The following is a 26384-nucleotide window of genomic DNA, read 5'->3' as shown; positions in this document are numbered from 1 at the left end:
ACTTATGAGCTTTTTCACAGCAAAAGAAATCACACACACACACAAAAAAAAAAACCTGAAAGACAACCCACAGAATGGGAGAAACTATTTGCAATGATGCAACTGACAAAGGCTTAATCTCCAAAATATACAAACAGCTCATACAGCTCAACAGCAAAAAAACAACCCAATCAAAAGATGAGCACGAAACCTTAATAGACATTTCTTAAAAGAAGACATACAGACGGCCAAACAGGCACATGGAATGATGTTCAATGTTGCTAATTATTAAAGAAATGCAAACCAAAACTACAAAGAGGTAGCACCTCACTCCAGCCCGAATGGCCATCATCAAAAAGTCTACCAGTAACAAATGCAGGAGAGGGTATGGAGAAAAAAAGAACCCTCCTACACTCTTAGTAGGAATATAAGTTGGTGCAGCCACTGTAAAAAACAGTGTGGAAGTGCATCAGAGAACTAAAAATAGAACTACTATAGGACCCAGCAATCCTACTCCTGGGCATATACCTCGACAAAACTATAATTCCAAAAGATACATGTACCCTTGTGTTCATAGAAGCACTATTCACAATAGCCAAGACATGAGAACAATGTAAATATCCACTGACAGATAAATGGATAAATAAGATGTGGTACATATATGCAATGGAATATTACTAAGCCGTAAAAAGAATGAAATAACGCCATTTGTGGCAACATGAGTGCAACTAGAGATGCTCATACCAAGTGAAACAAGTCAGAGAGAGAAAGACAAACACCATATGATATCACTTATGAAAGTGAAATTTTTACTCAGTCACGTCTGACTCTTTGCAACCCCATGGACTATAGCCTGCCAGGCTTCTCTGCCTATGGAATTCTCCAGGCAAGGATGTGGAGTGGGTAGCCATTCCCTTCTCCAGGGGATCTTCCAGACCCCCAGGTAATCTCTTGCATTGCAAATGGATTCTTTGCCGTTGCCCGAGCCACCAAGGAAGCCCGATCTAAAACATGACAGAAGTGAACCTATCTCTAAAACAGAAACAGACTTGCCGACATAGAGAGCAGACCTGTGGTTGCCAAGGAGAACAGGGGGATGCAGAGGGATGAACCTTGAGTCTGGGGTTGGTAGATGCAAACCATTATATTTAGGATGGATAAATAACAAAGTCCTACTGTATAGCATAGGACACTATATCCAAACTACTGGGATAAACCAGAACGGAAAAGAATATAAAGGATGTATATATGTGTATAACTGAGTCACTTTTCTGTACAGCAGAAATTAGCACAACATTGTAAATCAACTACACTTCAATTAAAAAAAAAAAAAAGGAGAGAGAGAAAAGCCCTGATGCAATAAGAGCCTTCATTCTTTTTCCCAACAGTATGGAAAATAAGTTTGTCTAAGCAAGGAAGAGGTTTATCAGAAAGTCAAAGAAAGGGGCGAAGGGGAAGAAAGTGAAAGAGGAGAAAGAGGATCCTTTCGTTCTTAGGGGGTGGGAGCTGGGGAGCAGTGAAAACAGGGATGTTCCCGGACACGGGTAAGCGGCTGTGAAGGCCCCGAGCCGCTTCAGAGCTGAGCCTGGGCCAGGGCTGTGGCCTCCCCCCGTCCCCTCCGCTTCCGTTTCCCAGCTCTCCTCATGTGGGTATGTGGGGAGCCTCAGCAGTGATGGAGAAGAAGCCGAGCAGGGGCTGGCCCCGCAGAGCCCCTCTTGCCTCTCCCCTATTCTAGTTGCTTCTGGGGTGCACGGTGCAGAGTCCCACCGTGAGGCTCCAGGCATCCATGGACCCCGGTGCCACACGTGAGCTCAGCCAGTACTTAAGTTACTCCATCAGCCTTTAAACAAATCCACGTTCCTCTCATTCCACGCTAGCCGTGTGTCTGTCCACTGCAGACCTGTGTGTCTCCTTCCTTTAGAACCAGGCTGACGGGAAAATGGCACACCCGCTGCCTCTCCTCCTTCACCTCACATTCACTCCCGAATCCACTGTCCTCCCCCTGCCACTCTGTTGAAGCCTCTTTGAATAATGGTGTCTTTTTTAATTGGAGGACAATTGCTTATCAATGTCGTATTTGGTTTCTGGACAAGATGTTAATAATCTCCATCCTGCCAAATTCAATGGATGTTCTTCTGATGTTTTCATATTGACAACTGTGTGTGGCATTTGACTCTATTAACCACTTACTCATTTGTTCAGTAAGTGGTCATTAAGACTCGACCATACAGCAGTCATTGTTCTAGGTTCTGAAGATACATTAGATACATTAGTGATAAAATAGTCCTAAATGCCTGTGTTCATGAAGCATATATTCTAGTGGGAAGAGATGGGCAGTAAAATAAATCAATAAGAAAGTTATATGGTACATCAGAATGTGTCAAAAGAAAGTGCTATGGTACATCAGAAGGTGTATGGAGGAAAGTGAAGCACAAAATATGATAGAGTGCTAGAATGATTTGAATGTAGAGTGTTTTAAATAATGGGGCCAGAGAAGGGCTTACAGAGATGATCCTTGAGCCAAGAAATTAAAAAAAAAAAAAAAAGTGTCCATGCAGAAAACTAGGGGGAAGACTTTTCAGACAAAGGGGAAAGCAAGTGCAGAGGTGCTGAGGTAGAGAATGCTCTGAGTACAGAGAACAGTCTGGAAGGCCCTCTGTCAGGATAGGAATGAATAACAGAGAGAGAACAATAAGGGAAGCTGTCAGAGAGTAAGGAGAGGTGGTGGGGCTGGGGAGAGGGAAGAGGAGGGGTGGACACATTTGTAGAGTCCAGTAGGATCTTTGCAAAGACTTTGGACTTTACCCTGAGTTGGGAAGTGTTATGGGTTGAATTGTGTCCCCTGGAAAAGAGATATATTGGGGTCCTAACCCTGTTACCTCAGAATATGACCTTATTTAAAGATAGGGTCTTTACAGAGATATCCAGTTATTAATCAAATGATGTCATTAGGGTGGGCCCTGGTCAGGAAGATCCCCTGGAGAAGGGAATAGCAACCCACTCCAGTATTCTTGCCAGGAGAATTCCATGGACAGAGGAGCCTGGCAGACTATAGTCCATGGAGTCAAAAAGAGTCGGACACAACTGAGTGACTAACACTTTCACTTTAATCCTATATGACTGTATTCTTTAAAAAAAAAAAAAGGAGAAATTTGGACACAAAGACAAGATAGGCACATAGAGAGAAGGCCTTGTGAAACACGAGCTATGTTGCCACAAGCCAAGAAACTACCAGAAGTTAGGAGAAAGTCCTCGAACATGTGCTTCCCTAGTGTCTTCAGGGGGAACATGGCCCTGCCCATGCTTTGATCCTGGATTTCTTGGTTCCAGAACTGGACACAACAAATTTCTGTGGTTGAGCCACCAAGGTTGTGGTACTTTTGTGGCAGGCCTAGAAAACTAATTCAGGGAGCCAGTGGAGGGCTCTACACAGAGGATCTGCAGACTTTGTAAAGGAATCACACATCGTTGCTGTGTTAAGACAATCAAATGGTGCCATTGCGATGCTAATGAAACAACCCGGCTGACAGGCAATGGTAGACAACTGTTACAATCTAGGCAGAGGTGATGAGGACAGCAGAGCCAACAGAACATGCTGGCTGACTGGGTGTGAGGAGAGAGAGAACCCAGAACGTCTTCTTGTTAAAAACTTTTGCATCTTCAGCTCAGAGAGCCTCCTGGGTTTCCTCCCTATTATTCTGTATAGGGCGTCTTTGCCTCTGTCTCTTCTGTAAGTGATAATGTTCCCCTGTATTCGTTCTTCTTTGTCACTCAGTAGATGCTCCTTGCGGTTCACAGCCAAACTTGACTTCACCTTTCACTTGTATTTCGGTAACTCGAATGCATAGCTCCATCTTTTTTTTTTTTTTGCATAGCTCCATCTTTGATTTCCCTTCTATGCACCAGAAACACACATCGAGACCCTATGAAGCATTTCCAGCTAGCCTAGCTATCCACAAACTTCTTCCATTCTTTTTGTCCAAAGCTGGACTCACTTTTTCTCCAAAGCATGTGCCTCTTCCTCCTGTATTCCCTTCATTGTAGTTGGAAAGTTCAAAGATGGCTCAAGCTTTAGGCATGGCTAGATACAGTGGCCCAAATAACATTGCCAAAGCCGTTTTTTGTTTTTTCCTTTCTCTCTCTTTCTCTGCTCTATTTCCATAAGTTTACTGGATCCTTTCTCTGGTTCTCTACATTTATGAGGAAAGATGGCCATTGATCCAAAAGAATAAGAGGCTATCTCTTTCCTAGCATCACATATTCAATACCAGAGTAGTTAGATGGGTTTTGTTTGTCCATATGCCCAGCCTGGAGCCTATGCCCTGGGGCCAGGAGGGTAGAGCATTCTAATTGGCTAATCCTGGTTACACACCCACCTTTTAGGAAGAAGGAACAATGTGGCTGACATATCCCATGGAGTCAGGAAGGTACGTTTCCCTAAAGAAAATTGTGAGAAGGAAGAAGGAATGTTAGGCATGAGCAACAGCAGAGATGGACCACAGTCGCATTGTCCTACTTTATCACAGTGATTATTTAGAATACTTATATTCTGTAATGGAGAGGAAAATGGCAACCCACTCCGTATTCCTGCCTGAAGAATCTCATGGACAGAGAAGACTGGTGGACTACTGTCCAAAGGGTCGCAAGAGTCGGACATGACTGAAGCAACTGAGCATGCTTCAATGCGTGCATATTTTGTAAATAGGTATTCTTTTGACACCTACTGACCTCACCAGAATGGAACTCCATGGAAGTATAACCATGTATGTTTTTGATAACCACAGTGTCCTGGCCCCCAAAAGGTATTTAATACATGCGAGAGGAATGGATGTCTTCCTAACTTGTCCATAGGCTTTCCCTTCTTAATCTCTGTTCACCCTGTACCAGAGTGAGCTTAAAATGGAAATCTGATCATGAAAATTCCCTTCTTGTAATTGATGCCTTGTGTTTAGCTGTGCTTGCTGCTCAGTCATGCCTGACTCTCTGCAACCCCGTGGCCCGCAGGCTGCCAGGCTCCTCTATCCATGGGATTTCCCAGGCAAGAATACCAGAGTGGGTTGCCATTGCTTGCTCCACAGGATCTTCCCAACCCAGGGATTGAACCCACGTCTCCTGCATTGGCAGGCAGATTTTTTTTTTTTACCACTCAGTGGCTTAGAGTTTCCAAACTAAACCGTTAACTGGTCAGGAATTCATTTCATGGCTTGCCAGTTCCCTGGGCATCCCCAAGGCTTCAGTCACCCCAAACTACCTACTCTTTCTTGCTTCCTTCCTTCCTTGTACATTATTTTTTCAGTCTCCAGTGGTTTTCCTTGCAATTGTTTACCAGCCAACTCTACTAATTACTTCAGAATTTGGTTCTTGTCACCTCTTTCCGAACCCCTTCTTTGACTGTGTTAGATATCCTCCTCTATGTCCTAGAACACATTATGTTCATCTCTGCTTGCCACACTTGGTTGAGTCAATCAAATGCTACCCCATTGATACTGTAAGCTCTTTGAAGGCAGGGCTTTTGCTTTTTGCTAACCTGTTCCCTCAAACAGAATCAGTGGTCTCCTCTCCATGTAGCTACCTCTATCGCAATATACACCACAGTCAGTAGTGTTGTTCATCCTTGCTTCTAGAGGATATTGACTATGTATTACTAATCCCTGCACCTCCCTGGTGCTGTTGAGTTGCTCTGATGTGACTGACAAAAATCACATTGGGGAGGTGATATTCACATTGTTGGAACCTTTAAGGACTGAGTATTACCAGAGTTATACAGATTATGACCTATCTGTAGTCATGTACTTTTTTGAGAGCAGACCTAATAGTATTTTATTTTGAAGACTGATGGGTGCTTTTTTAACCTTTATTGTGTATCAATAAATCCTATCTACTGAGATAAGCAAGAAATTGGTTTATTTTTTATTGGAAGATAAGATTTTTAATTATCTTATGGATATGGGGTACAACCAAGATTAGAAGGAAATGAAGTTTGTTCATCCACAAGTCTAGTGCTTTTTATCAGCAAGATTTCACTAAATACAGTTAAAGCTTTTAGGCAAATGAACTTCAGAAATCTAGAGTTATATTACAAGTTGATGATTAAAGGGGAAGAAAAACAAATTGTCCAATGATTGCTTAGTATCTACAGAAATAAAACAAATGACCATTGTACTTAATGCTCTCTATTAATGTTCCCTTATAATTTACAAAGTGTATATCTCTTCCTCATTTCATCTCCATAAATTTTGTGAGGAGCAGCGTACTGAAGGAATTATCACCCTCTTTCGTTAGATAAGGTAGCTGATGAGGTAGTCACAAACTGTCCGTTGTTTGAACATAAAATCCTACTCACCTCACCTTTGTAGCCACTATGTTCCCAGTCTTGCAAAAAGATGGTACTGTGTGCATGCTTGGTGGATGGGTGAATGAATGTATGTAATTATATCTTGACATTAATTTCAGGTTCCTCTGTTTTCTCATCTTCCAGAAAGTGTCATTCCATCATCCCAGCATATTTGAGGAAAGAACTCATACTCTGGCCAAAGTCTTTCTAGGAACTTGATTGTTCTTCATTTTAAAGACCCAATTACTGATTAACATAATATAGTCAGAAAGTCTTAGATGAGCCCAACAATATCTAATTTGAGCAGTGTTCTTCTCTATTGCCCCAAATTTCCTAATTCAAGTTCTAAAAAGATCTTTCTTTCTCTGTGTCTTGTCTTTTTGGGGCTTTCTTGTTTTTTTTTCTTTTTTTTTTTTTTCTTCTTCTTCAAACTTCCTGGTACCACCTACTAGTAGGTCATAAAAATTAATAGCTTGAGACCCAAATTTTTTGTACAAACAGCATCTTTATAGATTAAATAGAAAAACTGATGTGGACATGGAGAACAAACAAAATTTTAGAGGGATCTCTTCAGCATGCTTTTTAAATGGCATTTTTATATTTTAAATATCACCCCTGAGTCAAGGGATATAAATGGAAATAGGGAAGCCAGTGGAATTTCCACTTTCCTGCCCAAGCTGACTTTACTGTTTATATCTGAGTATTCTTGGAGCAGTGTTACCAAAAAAGAGCAGAACTGCATTTAAAGAATGTAACCAATGTTTTTGAAAAATGAAACAGTATGAAATCATCAAAGACCATCACTGTCTCAGAAACACTGTCTGGGAAACTTCAGTGTATGGGTTGCATACTGGTATTCCTTACCATGGACTGTGGTCAAAATAAATTTCAAAATCACTGCTCTAAAGTTATCATCTTATTTTGCTTAAAAATGTGAAATTTCCTCTAGAATGGAACAGTCTGTCACCAGCTTAAGCAGGTTTCAGGCTTTTTCAACCTTCTTGATATGATCTCTATTTATGATCAATGACTTTGTTCAGTAAATGGTTGCAGGATTAATTACAAACCTAAAAATCACATGTATAAAACAGGCCCTTGATTATATTCACAAACAGCCATATGGGTCATGGATCCAAATATAATTTTCTGAATTTAAATATGTGTTTAGCTTCCCATCTGCAGAAAGCAGCCATTCAAAATATCATCTGTGATAAGCCATAATGGGAAAGAATATGAAAAAGAATGTATATTTGTATAACTGAATCACTTTGCTATGCATCAGAAAATAACACCTTGTAAATCAACTACTTCAGTAAAATATGTTTAAAAAATAAAAATTATTTAAAAGCAATTTTGAAATTAAAAAACAAAACAAACTGTATCTTAGACTTACATTTATCCTCTGTGACAGCTGGGCAATTTCCTAATTGATTTAATAATTTAAAAAGTTCTTCCAAGATTCACAAAGTCTTATCAATATGTACCATTCAGATGGTGAAGTAAGAATACGGGAAAGGTTTTTAAAAATAGAGGGAAAAGAGATAGTGATAGTCACTTAAATAATACTCCCTGGGAAGCCCAGCTTGCTTTACATGAAGACATTTTGCATACAGGGTACAAGTCCAGCAGGATTCCAGCTCAGCATTCTCATACTGTAGATCCAATGGAGTGAGCCTACTGGGTGCTCTGTAGGCTGACAGTATGAACGAGTATCCATCCATACTCTGAAAGTGTGGATCCTGAAGCCTAAGGTTCTTTCTGGTTCTGCCACTTATTGTGATCTTGGAAACACCATAACATCTCATAACCTGATTTGTCACATATAAAATCCGAATAATACAAAGATATCCTGTCTACCTTATAGGATTGCTGTGTTTGAAGATCAAATGTTTTCAAGATGCCAGGCATAAAGTCAGTTGCTTTATATAACCCATCAGAAACACTGTGAGGGAAAAACCCAAGTGGCTGATGTGACTAGAACCAGTAATCTGTAGGTTAATCTAAAAAGCTAATTACAGAATCATGAAAAAAAAATTCTTATGCACTTCAGAAACTTTAACTTATAACACATATATACCTCTTTACTTTTGATGCAGAGCCAAGGCCTTTTCCCTGAATATGAGTCTATTGCTTGGAGTTTCATTATTATTATTTGTATATAACAAACCCATAATGTATCACCTCTTGTTTGATTCATTATGATTGGCTCATTTATTTCAAAGAAACCTTTTCTTTGTTTTCCATGAATATTTTATAGTAATAAACAACAAAATCAAACATATGCAACTCAAAACTTTCAAATATTAGAAGAATTGAAACAAAATTTGGCTTTTAAAATCAATTTATTTTTCTATTTTGTTTTTTTTTGGCCATGCTATGTGGTAAGCAGGATCTCAGTTCCTCAACCAGGGATTGAACCCAAGCCCCATGAAGCTGAAGTGCAGACTCTTACCACTGGACTGTCAGGGAAGTCCCTAAACAGAATTTGTGATAATGAAAATTCCATGTTTTGTGGTTATGTGTTCTTAAAATGTTTATAAGACCAAAATGTATTGCCTCTGGGGACTTCCCTGGTGGCCCAGTGGCTAAGACTCCATGCTCTTGGTGCAGGGGGCCCAGATTCCTTCTCTGGTCAGGGAAATAGATTGCATATGCCACAACTAAGACCCAGTGCAGCCAAATAAATAAAATAAATATTTAAAAAAATGCATCACCTCATTTCCAGTTTTGCTATGTTTAAAGTGATGTATGGACTAAATAAAACACTAAGAATTAATATGAGTACTGAATCTTTCTAAACTTTTATTACTTCTTTTTTAGTTCCTGGAATTTTACCCATATGTAAGTCAAAGCATTTATTTTTAGCAATTTGCTTTTATTGATTCATTTCAAACCATTCAAATTAGTTTTCATGGACACAGTTCTTTTTTGCATTCATATTTCTTTAATTTACATAATACTCAGTCAACATAAATAAAATTAACAAGTAAAACGAATAATGTTTTACAATTCCCTGATAAGAGCTAAAGTGCATAAGCGCAGCTGATGGCATCCAACGTGCTGTGGGCAGCAGGCAGCAGGCTTTTCAGAGGGAACTAAGAGAATCTAGCTGAAGATTCAGAGAAGTGATGGTGGACATGAGAGTTTTAGTCAGTGTACTAACTCATTTTTAGTGTACTCATCTCATTTTTCAGATTAGGCCATTGAAAGTTAAGAGATTTGTCCTTTTTTTTTTCCTTAAAAAATTTTTTTTAAAATTTATTATTTAACTGAAGGTTAATGGGTGTACCTATGATGGATTCTAGTCAATGTTTGACAGAAAACAACAAAATTCTGTAAAGTAATTAGCCTTCAAGAGATTTGCCCATTTTTTATAAGTGACTTGTATATGAAATGCTCAAACAGATACAGGGAAAAGAAACCAAATATGACCACATAGAGACCAGAGAAAACCTTTGGGAGGAGGAGATGCTTAAGCTGAGTTGAGAAGAAAAAATGAGAAAATCAGGCCAATAAAAGGAAGAACATTCCAGGCAGAGAAAACAAAGGTAGTAAAGTTGTAAAAGAATGTGAAAAATGCAGAATTTAAAAAGTAAATCTGCTTGACTGGAGCCTAGGATATAGGCAAGAAAGGGATAGGAGAGGGGTTGATCCTAGGGGTGAGAGAGGCTGGAGATCCAGGATAGGATGATTTCCTATGCTAAATAGCTTGAGTTTACTTACAGGCTACTGGGAGCCAGTGGACAATCCTCCTTGGAGGAGCAAAATAATTAGGTTTATATTTTAGAAAGGTTATTTGCCTTTACAGGGTGAATGATGGAGCAGAGCCAGGAGAGACCTGAACAATGAAGACTATCTGAGAGGCTGTTTCAGAGAAATTAAGGAGACAGTGATGAGGGCATGAAAAAGTGAAAGCATCAGTCACTCAGTCACATTCAACTCTCTTCAACCCCCTACACTACAGCTCACCAGGCTCTATCCATGGAATTCTCCAGGCAAGAATCCTGGAGATGGTAGCCACACCCTTCTCTAGGGGATCTTCCCAACCCAGGGATTGAACCAAGGTCTCCCCCATTGCAGGCAGATTCTTTATCGTTTGAGCCACCAGGGACGACATGAATGAGAAACTGAAAAAAGAAACTATTCCTATAATTTGAAATCTCCGTAATCTATGAACCTGCAGTGAGATGTATTTTAAAGAATCCCCTTACCACAAAAAAACTTCAATTATTTTTCAGTAATTATATTGTTGATTGGTAGTAACACTGGTATTGATACTCTGAGACTTTTGAGTGGATATTGTGGGATTATACTAATGACTAATTATATGGTATTACATCATTTTTAGCAATGAAAACTGGTATTCTTAGCATGAGAATTAAAAAGACATAGGTCAAAGAGATTAAGGGAAAACTGTGGCCCTGAATTTAAGTGGGGCATAGAATATTGGCATAACCTCATGATGTATTTTATCTTAAAAGAACAAAACATATTACTTATCTTAGCCTACAAAAAAAGGCCTAGTAACCCAGCCTCTAGGAGAATCTTTAATGCTCTGATTGCATTCTCCAAATACCATTCTCCATTAAAAAGAAACAGGCCTCCCTGAAGAAAGCATTGCCTTCCAGTCAGGCAGGAAATGTGAGGTGATACTGAAACATCCTATCCCTTAGCAAGGATGCCACCAATGAAAACTAGGGTCATGTCAAACAGCCCCAGAAGCCAACTAAAAAAAGCCTCTCACTAGCCAAAAATAGGACAATTTGAGCATCTGCAAGAAAAATAACTTCAGTGAATTGAAGTGAAGCAAGTATGTCTAAACCTATGAACTACACACACACCCACACACCTTGCACACCCCTGGAAGATCGTAGTAAATAGCTCATTATTTTGAAAACTAGATAATCATGCATTTATTCTGCTTTCCCTAAAAAATTTAACCCCGTGCAAACAAAGAGTAGATGAAGGGACATTTCTATCTATAGAGGTATTTTACCTAATAAATGAAGGGATACTAGAATATTATAATTTTTCAATCCCTAATTATTAGTAATTAGTAATTAGCAAAGCTGTTAATGTTACAAAAAGAGACTATCAACAGTGTGTAAAACAGGCATGCAAGCAACAAAATTCAAACTGAGAGAAAGTTTACAGGGGAAACAAAGCAGTTTCTTCAACAAGCAAATTGCAAGGCAGGACTGAGATATGCTCCAGGAAATAGCAAAGAATGAGTGAGCAAGTGATTGAATCTGAAAGTTAGGTTATATTCCCTAACTTTACTTCTAAGAGATACTACAGGTAACTCTTAGGAGAAGTATTCAAGGACATATAGGTAGGTTTCAATTTATGTTTATTATTTTAATTAAATGTAGTGAAAATATTGTGATCCACACAGTCAAAGGCTTTGGCATAGTCAATAAAGCAGATATAGACTGTGTGAATCACAATAAACTGTGGAAAATTCTGAAAGAAATGGGCATACCAGACCACCTGACCTGCCTCTTGAGAAATCTGTATGCAGCTCAGGAAGCAACAGTTAGAACTGGACATGGACCAACAGACTGGTTCCAAATAGGAAAAGGAATACGTCAAGGCTGTATATTGTCACCCTGCTTATTTAACTTATATGCAGAGTACATCGTGAGAAACCCTGGGCTAGAGGAAGAAGAAGCTGGAATCAAGATTGCTGGGAGAAATATCAATAGCCTCAGATATGCAGATGACACCACCCTTATGGCAGAGAGTGAAGAGGAACTAAAGAGCCTCTTGATGAAAGTGAAAGAGGAGAGTGAAAAAGCTGGCTTAAAGCTTAACATTCAGAAAACTAAGATGATGGCATCTGGTCCCATCACTTCATGGCAAGGATGGGGAAACAGTGGAAAAGTGGCTGAATTTATTTTTCTGGGCTCCAAAATCACTGCAGATGGTGATTGCAGCCATGAAATTAAAAGACGCTAACTCCTTGGGAGGAAAGTTATGACCAACCTTGATAGCATATTAAAAAGCAGAGACATTACTTTGTCAACAAAGGTCTAGTCAAAGCTACGGTTTTTCCAGTGGTCATGTATGGGTGTGAGAGTTGGACTATAGTGAAAGCTGAGCCCTGAAGAATTGATGCTTTTGAGCTGTGGTGTTGGAGAAGACTCTTGTGAGTCCCTTGGACTGCAAGGAGATCCAACCAGTCCATCCTAAAGGAGATCAGTCCTGGGTGTTCATTGGAAGGACTGATGCTGAAGCTGAAACTCCAATACTTTGGCCACCTGATGAGGAGAGCTGACTCATTGGAAAAGACCCTGATGCTGGGAAAGATTGAGAGCAGGAGGAGACGGGGACGACAGAGGATGAGATGGTTGGATGGCATCACTGATTCAATGAACATGGGTTTAGGCGGACTCCAGGAGTTGGTGATGGACAGGGAGGCCTGGCATGCTGCTGTTCATGGGGTCACAAAGAGTCGGACACGACTGAGCGACTGAACTGAACTGAACTGAAAATATACTCTTAAATTTAATGATACTTTCCCATATATTATTGCATAAGTTTTTCTCAACACTATTAAAATTCCCTAAGCATATTTCTTTAAAAATTGCAAAGCAGGAAATGAAGAGAGATGGTGGGGAAGTAAAATGTGAGTGGACTTTAAACCAGCCAACATCAGTGTCACCTTGGAATTTGTTAGAAATGCAAATTCTCAAGCTCTATTTAGAAACTCTGCAATGGGGCTCAGGGGACTGCTCTTTAACAAGACTTCCAGGTGATTCTAATGTATTCTAGTTTGAGAACCACTACAATAGAAGAGATTTACAACACTTATCAACCAACTAAAATATGGCTATCTAATATTTGGTCCAGATTTAAAAAAATGTAAAAAAATCTATTCTATCAAGGAATTGCTAAATTTTTAAAGTGTGAAAATGGTACTGAGATAGAGAGATATAAATGTAGATATATATTTTAAAGCCTTCAAATCTGAGTAAAAAATACAATGCCTAAGATTTTAGAATAATGTAAGAAAAACGGAAGCAAGCAGGGGTAGACCTAAGACTGGCCACGAATGTCATCTCCATTAACTTGGTGATGGTCTGGATTTAGAGTCATCCAAATGAGTAGTCTTAAAAACTTTTCGGGGCAAGTAACTAAAAAAAAAAACAAAAAAACAAACTAAGGGCGAGGCTCCAGTAGCCCTTAAAATCTCCTTGAATTTACATTCCTGTGATGTGACAGCTTTGTTTCCTCTGTACACATCCTTGCTATTGCTTCCTTTTAGGAATAGGGTGAATAGACGTTATCTCCCTTCTTTCTCCCTTTTTACTTTTTCCTCTTAGTTATCCTCTTCCACTGAAATTTACTTTATAAAAACCTCAACATCCATTAGAACTCTGACTAGAAAGCATCAGTTTCAAAACCTAAGAGGGTGGGTGGTAAGATGAACTGTGTATTTTCATTTTTCCAGGTGATGGCAGAATTTTGAGTGTGGTTTCTTCTCTTTTCATGTTTTATTTTAGATATTCCATCATTTGTCGTCATTGTTACTATGATCATCTCCTTGTCACCCTTTTAATTTTTATTTTGCCTGGAACAGTCAGTGACATGGAGAAAAGACGATTAGAAGTCATCACCACCCATTATCAGGCAGCTTTCTTGGTAAGTGTTAGTCGCTCAGTTGTGTCCACCTCCTTTGCAACCCCATGGACCACAACCCGCCAGGCTCCTCTGTCCATGGAATTCTCCAGGCAAGAATACTAGAGGGGCTTGCCATCTCCTTCACCAGGGGATCTTCCAAACCCAGGGATCAAACCTGCATCTCCTGTGTCTCCTGTATTGGTAGGCGGATTCTTTTAACTGTCTGAGCCACCAGGGAAGCCCCCTTTTCTGGTAACAGTAGCCTTGAAACAGACTTCTGCTGCATTTCATCTGCATTTAATGAGTTCCTGCAGTGCTCTCTCCCACCCATGTGATGTGACGGCTTTGAGGAAAGAAGAACAAAAAAAGACAAAGCCCCAACTTTGGATCTCATATCTTCTGAGGAGATAAGGTAAAGTGATGGCAAGAGACTCACCACATACTATATGGGGAAGTTATAATACAACACAGCATTTGAGAGCTTGGGCTAGATGACTTTTAACTGCTTGGGTTCAAATCCTAACTCCGCCACTCACTAGCTATGTGATGCTGATCAAGTTATTTAACCCCTCTTGCCTCAGTTTCTTCATCTGTTAATTGAGTGTGAGAACAGTATAACCCTGCGGTGTTGTCTTGAGATAATCCCTAAACTAGATAATCCATAAAATGTTTCACTTTATCCATAGATTTTATCAATTTCTGTGTTGACCATTGTTGCTTATATCCCACACCTTTTCCCTGGTATTCTGTTTCTGTCTCTGAAAATACATCCTTTAACAGTTTAACTATCTTGGATACCATAGCTGTCAAAATACTGTCCAGTTTTGCCCCCAAACTTATGGTTTAGCTGTACATAAAACTCTAGGTTGCTAATTATTTTGTCCAGCTTTGAAAATATTATCCCACAGTCTTCTGGATTTTATTCAATTGAAAAGTCTGCTGTTGGTTTACCAGCTGTGACTTTCTCACTGGTAGAAAACATGCATCTAAGAACACTACTGATAAATGTAAATATTTAAGTAACTAGAGCTATCACTCCACACAGGATTTCCAATTCCACAGATTAGGGAGGAAGATCATGGTATAAGCATTCTCTCATCCTTTATAAAGAAGCCCGGCAGGAACTGAAGGCCATTGTGACTACAAGGAGGCTCTGCAAATTAACCACATGCAACTATAAACTTGCCTCCAGGGGGAGAACTAAGAGTGGGATCAACTTGAATCTTCTCAAGAACCCAGCAGATTGTACTGGGGTACGAAGGAAACTGTTGAGGAGCTCCGTTGTTATACTCCCCTGCGTCACTACTTTCCTTTCCTTTCATGCTTTCCAATTCCTGTAACAGGGCAACTTTATATTTAAGCATATGAAGCAAGAGTGATAAAATATTACTCTCAAACACTGCCCAATGGTGAGGGGAAGGGGAGGAAAAGAAAAAAAACAAAAACTGCACTGCCCCTTTCTGGCCAACGTTTACCTTTATGTTCAGATTACTAAAAATTATCTAGAAATAAGGCAAATCAAAACAGATGTCTCCTTGGAGATGAAATAAGTAAAATTCTAGCCTCTTTTATTAGATCTTGGGTCATATACACACACACAACATATAGTTTCAATTAAGAATTATATAAACTAAATTTTTCTTCCAGGTCTCAAAATGCTAATGGAGAGCCAACTTCCACGATACGTGGCACACAGCACATACATTCTGACCCCACAGAAATATTCATGTAAGCAAAATATGAATTTCTCATTACATAAACATCACCTGAGCTTATTTAATCAACACACTTGTTTAAAAAAAATTAATCTGTGACCAAAAGCACTATCATGTTTGTTAGGTACCATTCTTATTCAAATTACACCCCCAAAAAAGCCTAAAAATAACTCAAATGTAGAAGAAATTAGCCCAACTGCTAAGGCTGCCTATGGCTCTTGCTGTAAAATAGTTGCTGGGTCTGATTTGGATATCTGAAAAGAATGACAGAAATATAGGGTTCTTCTTGCTTTCAAGAGAACTTCCCAGAAGGAGGTGGAGGGCCAAGAAATCCACCTGCCTGCTTGGTGGCGGCTCGTGAAGGGGCAAGGCCAAGAATCTTCTGGATGTTCTGTGACGGAAACAGAATAAAAATGGGGTTTTAGTATAAGATACAGAGAAAAGTATTTAAAACACAGCTCATAAAGAGAAGCCTTACAAATAAAAAGTACTGATATCACCTAAAATAGAATGATCACTACTGTGTTACTTTTCTGCCTTTTCTGAGTCTTATAGCTGAATTCAGTCATTATTACAACACGTGAAGCTAAAACTAGTCAGTATCAACTTCTTCAAATAAGTGAAAGAATTAAGAATCCTGCAAAGTAATCTGAGTCCAGAATCCACCTATATTTTTAGCACAGCCCCTCATCTTTTTCAGTTGTCTCACTTAAATCTAATTCAGTAGTTTTTTGGTTTTTTTTTTTTAGGAACTCAACTTTATCAAATTAGAACTCATAAAAAATTATTTTTATGCTCAGATTTCATCAGTTAATATAACATTAAATTAAATCACATAAATACAACAATGAGTAAAACTAACACAAACAGTTTGGGAATAAACACAATTGGCTCTTGAAGGGCAAGGACTCAACTAGTGGGAGCAGAGAGGTGCAGGCATTCCGAAGAGCAATCAGGAGTGGACAGTGTGATGTGGGGAGGAACTGCTTTGCTTTAAAGGTGGAGGAAAGAGGTACATGAATTTGGAGGGGTACGTAAAGGTCAGTTAAGATTTTGTACAGCATTTTTAAGAGGGAAAAACCTTAAAGATATCTAATTGTGCTTGCTAATTCTTTCATTTAATATTTGAGAAATCAATGAAAACCTGGAAGAGTAGGAGGGCCTGTCCAAAATTACTGATAAAGTCCCACAAGCCTCAAAGCATGGCCATAGAGAAATAAATACTAAAAAGAAATCTAAAAACAAGAAGAAAAACAACCATTAGTAGTTCAGGTAAGTTTTCCTCAGTAAAGCTGGAGAATGTTTGTATTACTTTCATAATAAAAGTAGCTCCTTCAATGCCCTCTTTAAAAATGCATTGCACAAAGCAGTAAGAAGACCAAATAACAGAATGCCACTCCTATTTAATCAGTAAGTATTCCCTGACCACGTACAATGTATCCAGCAAAGGAAGGCATGATGGGAAATTACTTTAAAGATAAAATCTAAAATAAGACATTACAGAATTAGCTACTGATAAACACATTTGTCTAGCTAACAAATACAATAATATAATCTAGACAAAATGTACAAAGCATCCTTGCTCAGTTATTCTGTTGAGACAAGGGTCAATTAAGTGAGTCCTTATCATTTTAGAGATAAAGACCAGTGTAAAAACCTCTGGTGCCCTTTAAATCACAGGTTTACTGTGATTTAAAGAAGACAAGTCAAAGGAAAATAGGAAATATTTCAAATGGCAGACTGAAAGGACAGACTGTTGACAATCTCATTATGAATTAAAAACATATGAACGGTGCTCGCTTCGGCAGCACATATACTAAAACTGGAACGATACGGAGAAGATTAGCATGGCCCCTGCGCAAGGATGACACGCAAATTCGTGAAGCATTCCATATTTTTTATAAAACTCCTAGAGGAGACCATAGGCAAAACACTCTCCGACATGAATCACAGCAGGATCCTCTATGACCCACCTCCCAGAATATTGGAAATAAAAGCAAAACTAAACAAATGGGACCTAATGAAACTTAAAAGCTTTTGCACAACAAAGGAAACTATAAGCAAGGTGAAAAGACAGCCCTCAAATTGGGAGAAAATAATAGCAAATGAAGCAACAGATAAAGGATTAATCTCAAAAATATACAAGCAACTCCTGAAGCTCAATTCCAGAAAAATAAATGACCCAATCAAAAAATGGGCCAAAGAACTAAACAGACATTTCTCCAAAGAAGACATACAGATGGCTAACAAACACATGAAAAGATGCTCAACATCATTCATTATCAGAGAAGTGCAAATCAAAACCACAATGAGGTACCATTACATGCCAGTCAGGATGGCTGCTATCCAAAAGTCTCCAAGCAATAAATGCTGAAGAGGGTGTGGAGAAAAGGGAACCCTCTTACACTGCTGGTGGGAATGCAAACTAGTACAGCCACTATGGAAAACAGTGTGGAGATTCCTTAAAAAACTGGAAATAGAACTGCCATATGACTCAGCAATCCCACTTCTGGGCATACACACTGAGGAAACCAGATCTGAAAGAGACACGTGCACCCCAATGTTCATCGCAGCACTGTTTATAATAGCCAGGACATGGAAGCAACCTAGATGCCCATCAGCAGATGAATGGATAAGGAAGCTGTGGTACATATACACCATGGAATATTACTCAGCCATTAAAAAGAATTCATTTGAATCAGTTCTAATGAGATGGATGACACTGGAGCCCATTATACAGAGTGAAGTAAACCAGAAAGATAAAGACCATTACAGCATACTAACACATACATATGGAATTTAGAAAGATGGTAACGACAACCCTATATGCAAAACAGAAAAAGAGACACAGATGTACAGAAGAGACTTTTGGACTCTGTGGGAGAAGGCGAGGGTGGGATGTTTTGAAAGAACAGCATGTATACTATCTATAGTGAAACAGATCACCAGCCCAGGTGGGATGCATATGAGACAAGTGCTCGGGCCAGGTGCACTGGGAAGACCCAGAGGAATCGGGGGGGGAGAGGGAGGTGGGAGGGGGGATCGGGATGGGGAATACGTGTAAATCCATGGCTGATTCATGTCAGTGTATGACAAAACCCACTACAATAATGTAAAGTAATTAGCCTCCAACTAATAAAAATAAATGAAAAACAAACAAACAAACAAACATGAACGACTACTGGACACAAGCTGCTGTTCTGGATGGAAAACAGCCCTAACAGCAATGACCACAGTGGCAACAGAAATGTTAAAACAAGGCACTTTAGCAGCCGAGACTGAAGTTCATGTAAATCCAGGAAGGTTTATGCTTTGTTGTCCTTGTGGATCTCATTCCAGACTCCCTTTGTAAACCAAATCAAGTGTATCAGTGGTACATTACTCAAGTATTTGTATTTTGATACCAATGCTCTGCATTTACTATATGCAATCTTATCTTTTAGTGAAATTCTAAAAATGAGTTGAATTGCTATCCTCTCACAATTGAATCCACACTCTTTTATTTTTAATGTTTACTTATTTATTTTTGACTGTGCTGGGTCTTTGTTGCTGTATGAACTTTTCTCTAGTTGCAGTGAGCTGGGGCTACTCTCGGGGCTTCCCTGGTGGCTCAGATGGCAAAGAATCTGCCCGCAGTGCATGAGATTGGGGTTTGATCCCTGGGTTGGAAAGATCTCCTGGAGAAGGAAATGGCAGCCCACTCCAGTATTCTTGCCTGGAGAATCCCATGGACAGAGGAGCCTGGTGGGCTGCAATTCATGAGGTTGCAAAGAGTCAGACACCACTGAGTGATTAGACATTGTTCTAAGCACTTCACATGTATATTCTTGTTTAATTCTCACAACTCAGTGATACATATTATCCTTATATGCAGATAAAGAAAGGAGATCCAACTGTCAAGTTGTAATTCCATAAATACTGAGCTTCACACTGTATAGTAGGTTCATTTATATGTATTTTCTCCTTTATATCTTTGAAGAACTTCATTCAGTTTAGAAATATGCATTATGCTAAAAGATAAAGAGTTTTAATATATTAAGAAGATGAAATAGAAGAATGCTTAACAGAAATACAAAATATAAGATGTGGTAATGCTTTGGAAGTTATTTTTTGGAAAAATTATTTTGAATTTCTGTCCAGTCCTGTGTAATCAGGTAACAACTGAAGAGTGTGTGTCAGAAGGGAAAAACAAAGGAAAAACATTTTCCCGTAATCATGCCTCCTTTTGGCAGGAAACTCAGAAAAATAGCACTACAGGATTTGCGTTCCTTCCTCTCTGCAAAGGATAAGGACTGGTGATCAAGAAAAGGAAGTTGTTGGTTGCTAACTGGATATTTTGGGAAGACCCAGGTCATTGGCAATAAACACATTCTGCTAAATTTTATTTCTTAGTCATTTAGCTAAAATAACTCAAGCCATAGCCGCCCTCACTTTGCTCTTTGTTAGCTCCTCTGGCATCCGGCAACCAACCTTCCGTTCCAATTGATTACAATTTCTCATCAAGTTCCCATAACATAATCTTTACTTTATGCATAATGCTGCCTGTAAAACCCCAAAATCTTGAATGGCCCCATCCAACAGTTCCAGGATTTTCACACTGTATCAGAATAGGCTATTCAGGAGGATGACAAAGATATTAAATATTTAATGACAGTACAACACTGATGCAGCTGAGATAGTACTGGGTAACAGTCAGAAGACTTGATTTCCAATACTGGCAAATTATGCCAAAAAAAAAAAAAAACAAACAAAAAAAAACACCAACATGCAATATCTTTTTATTGAACCAAATCTCAATTTTCATTACATTTACAAGAAGGAGGCTCACTAGATCAATTATTTTTTGACTCTTTAGTCACAGAACCCTTTCTTTAAACAAAATCTCATGTAAAAAGTCAACAAAGAAAACTGATAAAACAGTGTTGGGAATCTGAAGCCCCTTGTTGGGCCCTTCGAATTTTCCCACCAAGCACCTTGAAAGGAGTCCTGTGTGGCCGTGGCACTTTAACATTCTTGAACACAGCTGTGTTGTAATAAATTATATTGCTGACTTCAACACATATCTTGCAAGGTGAAAATCAAAATTCTAAAAGGATAAGCACATCAAGTCTGCACCAGAATAACATCATTTCCTTAGTAAAACTGAATGAATGAGTATTTTTCTGTCCTTAGGCTGTCCAAAGGCCTCTTTTGTAAATAGGATCTCTTCTGGGAAGATTAGGGGATCAAGTGACAATTTCAATCAGTCAAGAAGAATGTTCTGAGTTTTAGTTTTGTGTAAGAAGATAGATGTTCTATCCTTTTAAAAGCTCATAACAGATAGTAGAACCCAGCTGGCACTATGTGGGGGATTTAAAACTCAATATGAAATTGTAGTCTTACTAGTTTGAAGTACCAAAGGACAGAGTTTAGGACAACCATGAACGTGAAAGTGTTAGTCACTCAGTTGTGTCCAACTCTTTGTGACCCTATAGACTGTAGTTCACCAGGCTCCTCCATCCACGAAATTTTCCAGGCAAGAATACTGGAGAGGGTTGCCATTTCCTTCTCCAACCATAGCAACTGAAAAAAAATTCCTCGAAAATAGAGCTAACAGGGGACTGTAAAATTCTGCGTCTAAACTCTGCCCAGGTGGCGCTAGTGGTAAAGATCCTGCTTGCCAATGCAGGAGATATAAAAGATGCAGGCTTGATCCCTGGGTCAGGAAGATCCCCTGGAGAAGAAACGGCAACCTACTCCAGTATTCCTGCCTGGAAAATCCCATGGACAGAGGAGCCTGGTGGGCTAGTCCATGGGGTTGCAAAGAGTCAGACACGACAAGCAACTTAGCATGCAAACTCTGCCCAATTCTCTGGTTAACTCTTAAACCATTCATGGGAGAGACTGCTTTCAACCAGCTAAGACTAAAGTAACTGAGATTTCCTAGATGTCTACCACAAAGAAGACAGACCTTCGAGTTTGAATGCCAACTGAGCTGCCCACTTAAACAAACAAACAGACAGACAAAAACACCCCTCTCTGTTAGTAATAACAGAATCTAGACTCTCTGTAGCTTATCATTTACAATGTACAAGATACAATCCAAAGTTGAGACATACCAAGAAACAGGAAAACATGACCCAGACAAAAGAAAACAGGCAACAGACAGAGTTCAACCTTGAGATGATCCAAACACTGGACTTAGTAAGCAACGTTTTAAAGAAGCCAATTAACCATGCCAAGGGACATAAAAGAAAATATATTCATTCATAACAAATGAACAAATACTAAACTTCAGCAAGGAAGGAAAAAGGCTAAAAAATAACCAAATGGAAATTCAGGAGCTAAAAAATACTATATCAAAATTTTAAAATCATTGGATGAGCTTAGGGTTAACTCAGATTAGAGATAAAAGAGGGGTCTTGAAACTCCTTTTTTAAGATTACAGATATAAGGGAGGAGTCTGTGAACTTGAAAACAGATTACAACAAATTATCCTATCTAAACAACAGAGAGAAAAAGACTAAATAATTGAACAGAGACTCAGTTTTCTATTGGACAATACCAAACAGACTATAAGTAAATGGAATTAAGAGAGAAAGAATGGGGCAGAAAAAAATATGTGAAGAAATAATTGCTGAAATTCTCCCAAATTAAAAAAAAAAGCCATAAGCTATAGAGGGATAAGAATAATAAAAAAAAATACCCTTGGCGGGAGTGGGGTTCCCTGCTGGTCTAGTAGTTAGGATTTGGTGCTTTCACCATGGAAGCCCAGGTTCAGTCCCTGGTTGGGGAACTAAGATCCTGTTAAGCTGCCTAGTATAGCTAGAAAAAAAACCAGTTAAATTACAGTACCCTTAGGCACATAATAGTCAAATTGCTGAAAACCAAGCTTAAAGAAAAATATCTGAAAGCAGCCAGAGAAAAGTTATTATTATCTACAGGGATACAAAGACATAAAGGTCTTCTCATCAGAAATAACTGAAGCTGTTTCACCAGTGGCCACGGGGGCCACAATGTCCCATTCCAAGAGACAGCCCTGCGCGCCCCTCCGGGCATGGCCCCCCGAGCCCCCCAGCCAGGCCCTGCCCAGACAACGCCGCCCGTGTGTGCTGGTCGCAGCCCCGGCCTGGTCGCTGCCACAAGTGAGAGCGCATTGCTCCCAACAGCTGCCACCCTGGGGAGACGTCCCACCCACCAGGAGCCGGGCCCGGGCCCTCCCGTCTGTCCCCACCCCGTCCCCAAACATGTTCTTTCATGTGATCAGGTATAGGTTTCAGAATATAAGATCCGACTGTATATAATTGTAATAAACATGGGTTGCCACTATTAAAAAAACAAAACTGAAGCTGAAAGGATTAAAACAAACAAAAGCAGTCAATCCAGAATTCTATATCCTATGAAAATATCCTTCAAAAGTAAAGATAAACAAATATTTTAGGATAAATGAAGAGTAAGAGAATCTGTCACTAGCAGACTTACACTATAAAAACACACGCAGGGAATCCCTGATGGTCCAGTGGTTAGGATTTGGCACTTTTGCTGCTTGGGCCTGGGTTCAATCCCTGGTCAGGAAACTTAGAGCCCATAAGCCACATAACAGGGCCAATAAATAAACAAATAAACAAAGGAAAAAGAAACACATAGAAAGAAGGAAAGAAACACAGGGAAAAATCACTTAATACTGTACTGTGAAGTACAGACATTAAGCTCTGACACTCACCAAAAATTCTGGACTCGGTGATCTCTATGTTCACTACAACTTTCAAGCTTTCATGTTTTTACTCAAACGATGCCAGGAAAATCTGATAAAATTGGAAAACCTCTACTCACCTTTCAAGACACAATTTAAATGCCCCTCCTGTATAAAATCTTAGCTTCACAGAACTAATTCCTATAGTCATTTCACTTCCATAGCACATTTTTCCCCTTCCCAAACCATTTTATATACGTACACATATACAAAGGTTATCAATCACATTCTGCTATTATTTACGGATCTGTTTTCCCACATAGACTGTGAGTTTCACAAGGGTAGAGATAATTACTCCTTGCTCTTGCATCTCAGCATCAAAGAATTCCTGGCATAGTGAAGGACTTGAAACATTCTTCAACAAGGACAGGAATATTCTAAATGAAGCCTTAAACTCACTGAAACAATTCAAAGGGATCAGATTGAGATGATGCCTGAATAATCTGTTCTCACTTAGTACTTACCCATCACTTTTCAAACCAAATGCATTCTCTTAACTGATTTAAAGTTAAATACTACAAATGAAAATACTTTGCTTAAAGATGAGCTATACTGAATTAATGAATTAAGTTCTAATCCTTAAATAAAGTGACATAAATTAATGAGATGCAGGAGATAGCAGGCATCTAGCTGGTCCTTCTATCATTTTGATGACTTTAAGATAAACTGACATGACATAATTAGAACCTGTCCTTACAGACATACAAGCCATATCAAAATTCTTTGCCCTACAGAAGCCAAAAGTGTGATAAGAAATTAAACTTACTTATTTTTATCCCTGTCCTAAGCACATATACCTGTTGAAGGGGACAATGACAAATTCTCACTGACATTTCTAAAGATCATAGCCATATATCCACATGGTTATATATTAAGATGTGGGTGACAAAGGAAAAAAAAATATAAGAAACTCTTTCTTGTACTTTTCCTCATAAACACTAATTCTTTTTGTTTTCAAAGTAAAGAGAATTCTGTTATGGCTTTAACTATCATATACATTTATAAGAAGAGACCTGTTTTCCCTTAGCTGTTTACCAGGTAAATTTGCTGGGATTTTCACTAAGAATTAGAACACTTTCTATAGAGGAGATAATTTACTCAATCCACTACTGACTCATAATAAGAAAAGGAAAAAAAAAGGCAAGTATTTTAATTTTAGGAATTAAGAAAATTTCCTTTTATTCTTAAAATCCATTACTACACTGGACTAACTTAACACCTCTGATAAAAGCTGGCAGACCTACCATTTCCGCTGCTACAAATTCACACAAAGGAAATAGTGATGTGAATGTCAAGGCAGCTAATCACTAATCACCACACATTAAGGAAGTAAACAAAAGAAGAAAGATAAAATAAGGAAAGGTAATTAGATTTATTTTCAGTTAATATGACATATCACCACCATGTTTTAATCTATGAAAAGAACCAGTCCTATCTTGGGCTGGGAAACAAACAGTAATTTTAAAAACATCCCAAGGGCAGGGGCAGGCGCTAACTTGTTTAAAAAAAAAAAACAAACAAAAAACCTACCACTTTGAGATTAACAGCTAACTTTCTATATCATTGGCATCAGATTATCATAATGTGGTGCGGTTGCACACTAAACGCTAAACCCGACTTCATCTTTGTGAAAATTGAGACTCAGAGAGGTTACATGACTTTCCCAAGGGTATTAGGCTAGTAAGAGGCAACAAGAATCAAACCTTGGTGTTTTACCTCCAAATACTGTATTTCCTTGGGCTTCCCTTATGGCTCAGATGGTAAAGAATATGCCTACAAGGCGGGAGAGTCAGGTTTGATTCCTGGGTTGGGAAGATCCCCTGGAGAAGGGAACAGCTACCCACTCCAGTATTCTGGCCTGGAGAATTCCATGGACAGAAGAGCCTGGTGGGTTACAGCCCATGGGATCCCAGAGTTGTACATGACTGAGCGACTAACATTTCTTCAACCTCATAACACATTCCCCCTCTCCCCCACCATTTTCAAGTTTTTGAAGTAGGAATGTGTCTTAAAATCTATTATATGATCAGTACAGTGTTATTTCCACTTTTCCTAGAAAACTCTTAAATCAATGGTGAATCATACAGTCAATAACATCCTACAACATGAAAAAAATATGTCATGGATAAAACCAGACTCCCAAATACTTACATGTGAATTAGTAATAAGTCATAAAATTGCCTTAGTTTAGGTTTAAAATTTAATCTTTGTTAAATCTGCCTCCACTCTGAATGATTGGTTCAACAGAAGTAGCTTTAAATATACTTCTATACCCTCATATTTGATAAAGATTTTTTTGAAGTGATACTGCAGGTAGAGAAAATTCACCTTTTTATTTCAAAAGATAAATTCCATGAGGACCATCGTTATATATCAGTTTTTTTTTTTTACAACTAAGCACCTAGCACAGAGCCTGATATATATTATGTGTTCAAGTTTTAGTAAATGAATAAATGAACAGAGGAACCAATTTACCAAGGAATTGTCACTAATGTGATAAGTTATCTCACAGATGAGGGAAAAATTACTGAAGCAGATAGATATCCTTATTCAACTTAATATTATACCTCTATCATAATAAGGGGGCATGTATGATAAGTAAGTGTTAGTAGCTCAGTTGTGTCTGACTCTTTGTGACCCCATGGATTGTAACCCACCAGGCTCCTCTGTCCATGGAATTCTCCAGGCAAGAACACTGGAGTACGTTGCTATTTGGTCCTCCAGGGGACCTTCCTGACCCAGGGACTGAGCCCAGGTCCTCCACATTGAAGGCAGCTTCTTTACCATCTGAGCCACGTTGTAAAGGGAAGCCCCGATGTTATGACAATCACATGACAGTGATACATAAGTTAGCAGTTGTTGCTTTTGTTTGTTTTTTTGCAGTTGTTCTTCAGGTGATGCTCTTTTTTAACCAGTTAGTATACTCCTACCCTCAGGGTACTGTCATGAAGGGACTAGAGCTGGTTGATTCAATCACACTATCACTCTCAGTAAAGGAAGT

The 26384-nt window shown here is 38.9% G+C and overlaps 1 protein-coding gene and 1 non-coding gene across 2 annotated transcripts in view; one reads left to right on the top strand and one right to left on the bottom strand.

Moving 5' to 3' along the window:
* Nucleotides 1-15483: 15483 nt before the first annotated feature.
* Nucleotides 15484-26384, bottom strand: part of TMCO1 (transmembrane and coiled-coil domains 1) — a 64880-nt gene continuing 53979 nt past the window's right edge. The window contains exon 7 of the mRNA XM_061120212.1: nucleotides 15484-16042. Within this exon, the coding sequence (XP_060976195.1) occupies nucleotides 15944-16042 (99 nt within the window). The 3' untranslated portion in view covers nucleotides 15484-15943. The remainder of the gene's footprint in view (nucleotides 16043-26384) is intronic.
* LOC133041755 (U6 spliceosomal RNA) lies at nucleotides 17444-17550 on the top strand. Its single transcript, XR_009689330.1, has one exon. It is a non-coding gene; the product is annotated as a U6 spliceosomal RNA (small nuclear RNA).

The sequence above is a fragment of the Dama dama genome, chromosome 20 (genome assembly GCF_033118175.1).
Source record: "Dama dama isolate Ldn47 chromosome 20, ASM3311817v1, whole genome shotgun sequence".
Lineage (NCBI taxonomy): Eukaryota > Metazoa > Chordata > Mammalia > Artiodactyla > Cervidae > Dama > Dama dama.
The sequence above is the reverse complement of the archived record's forward strand: the minus strand, read 5'-3'. Positions and strand labels throughout refer to the sequence as shown.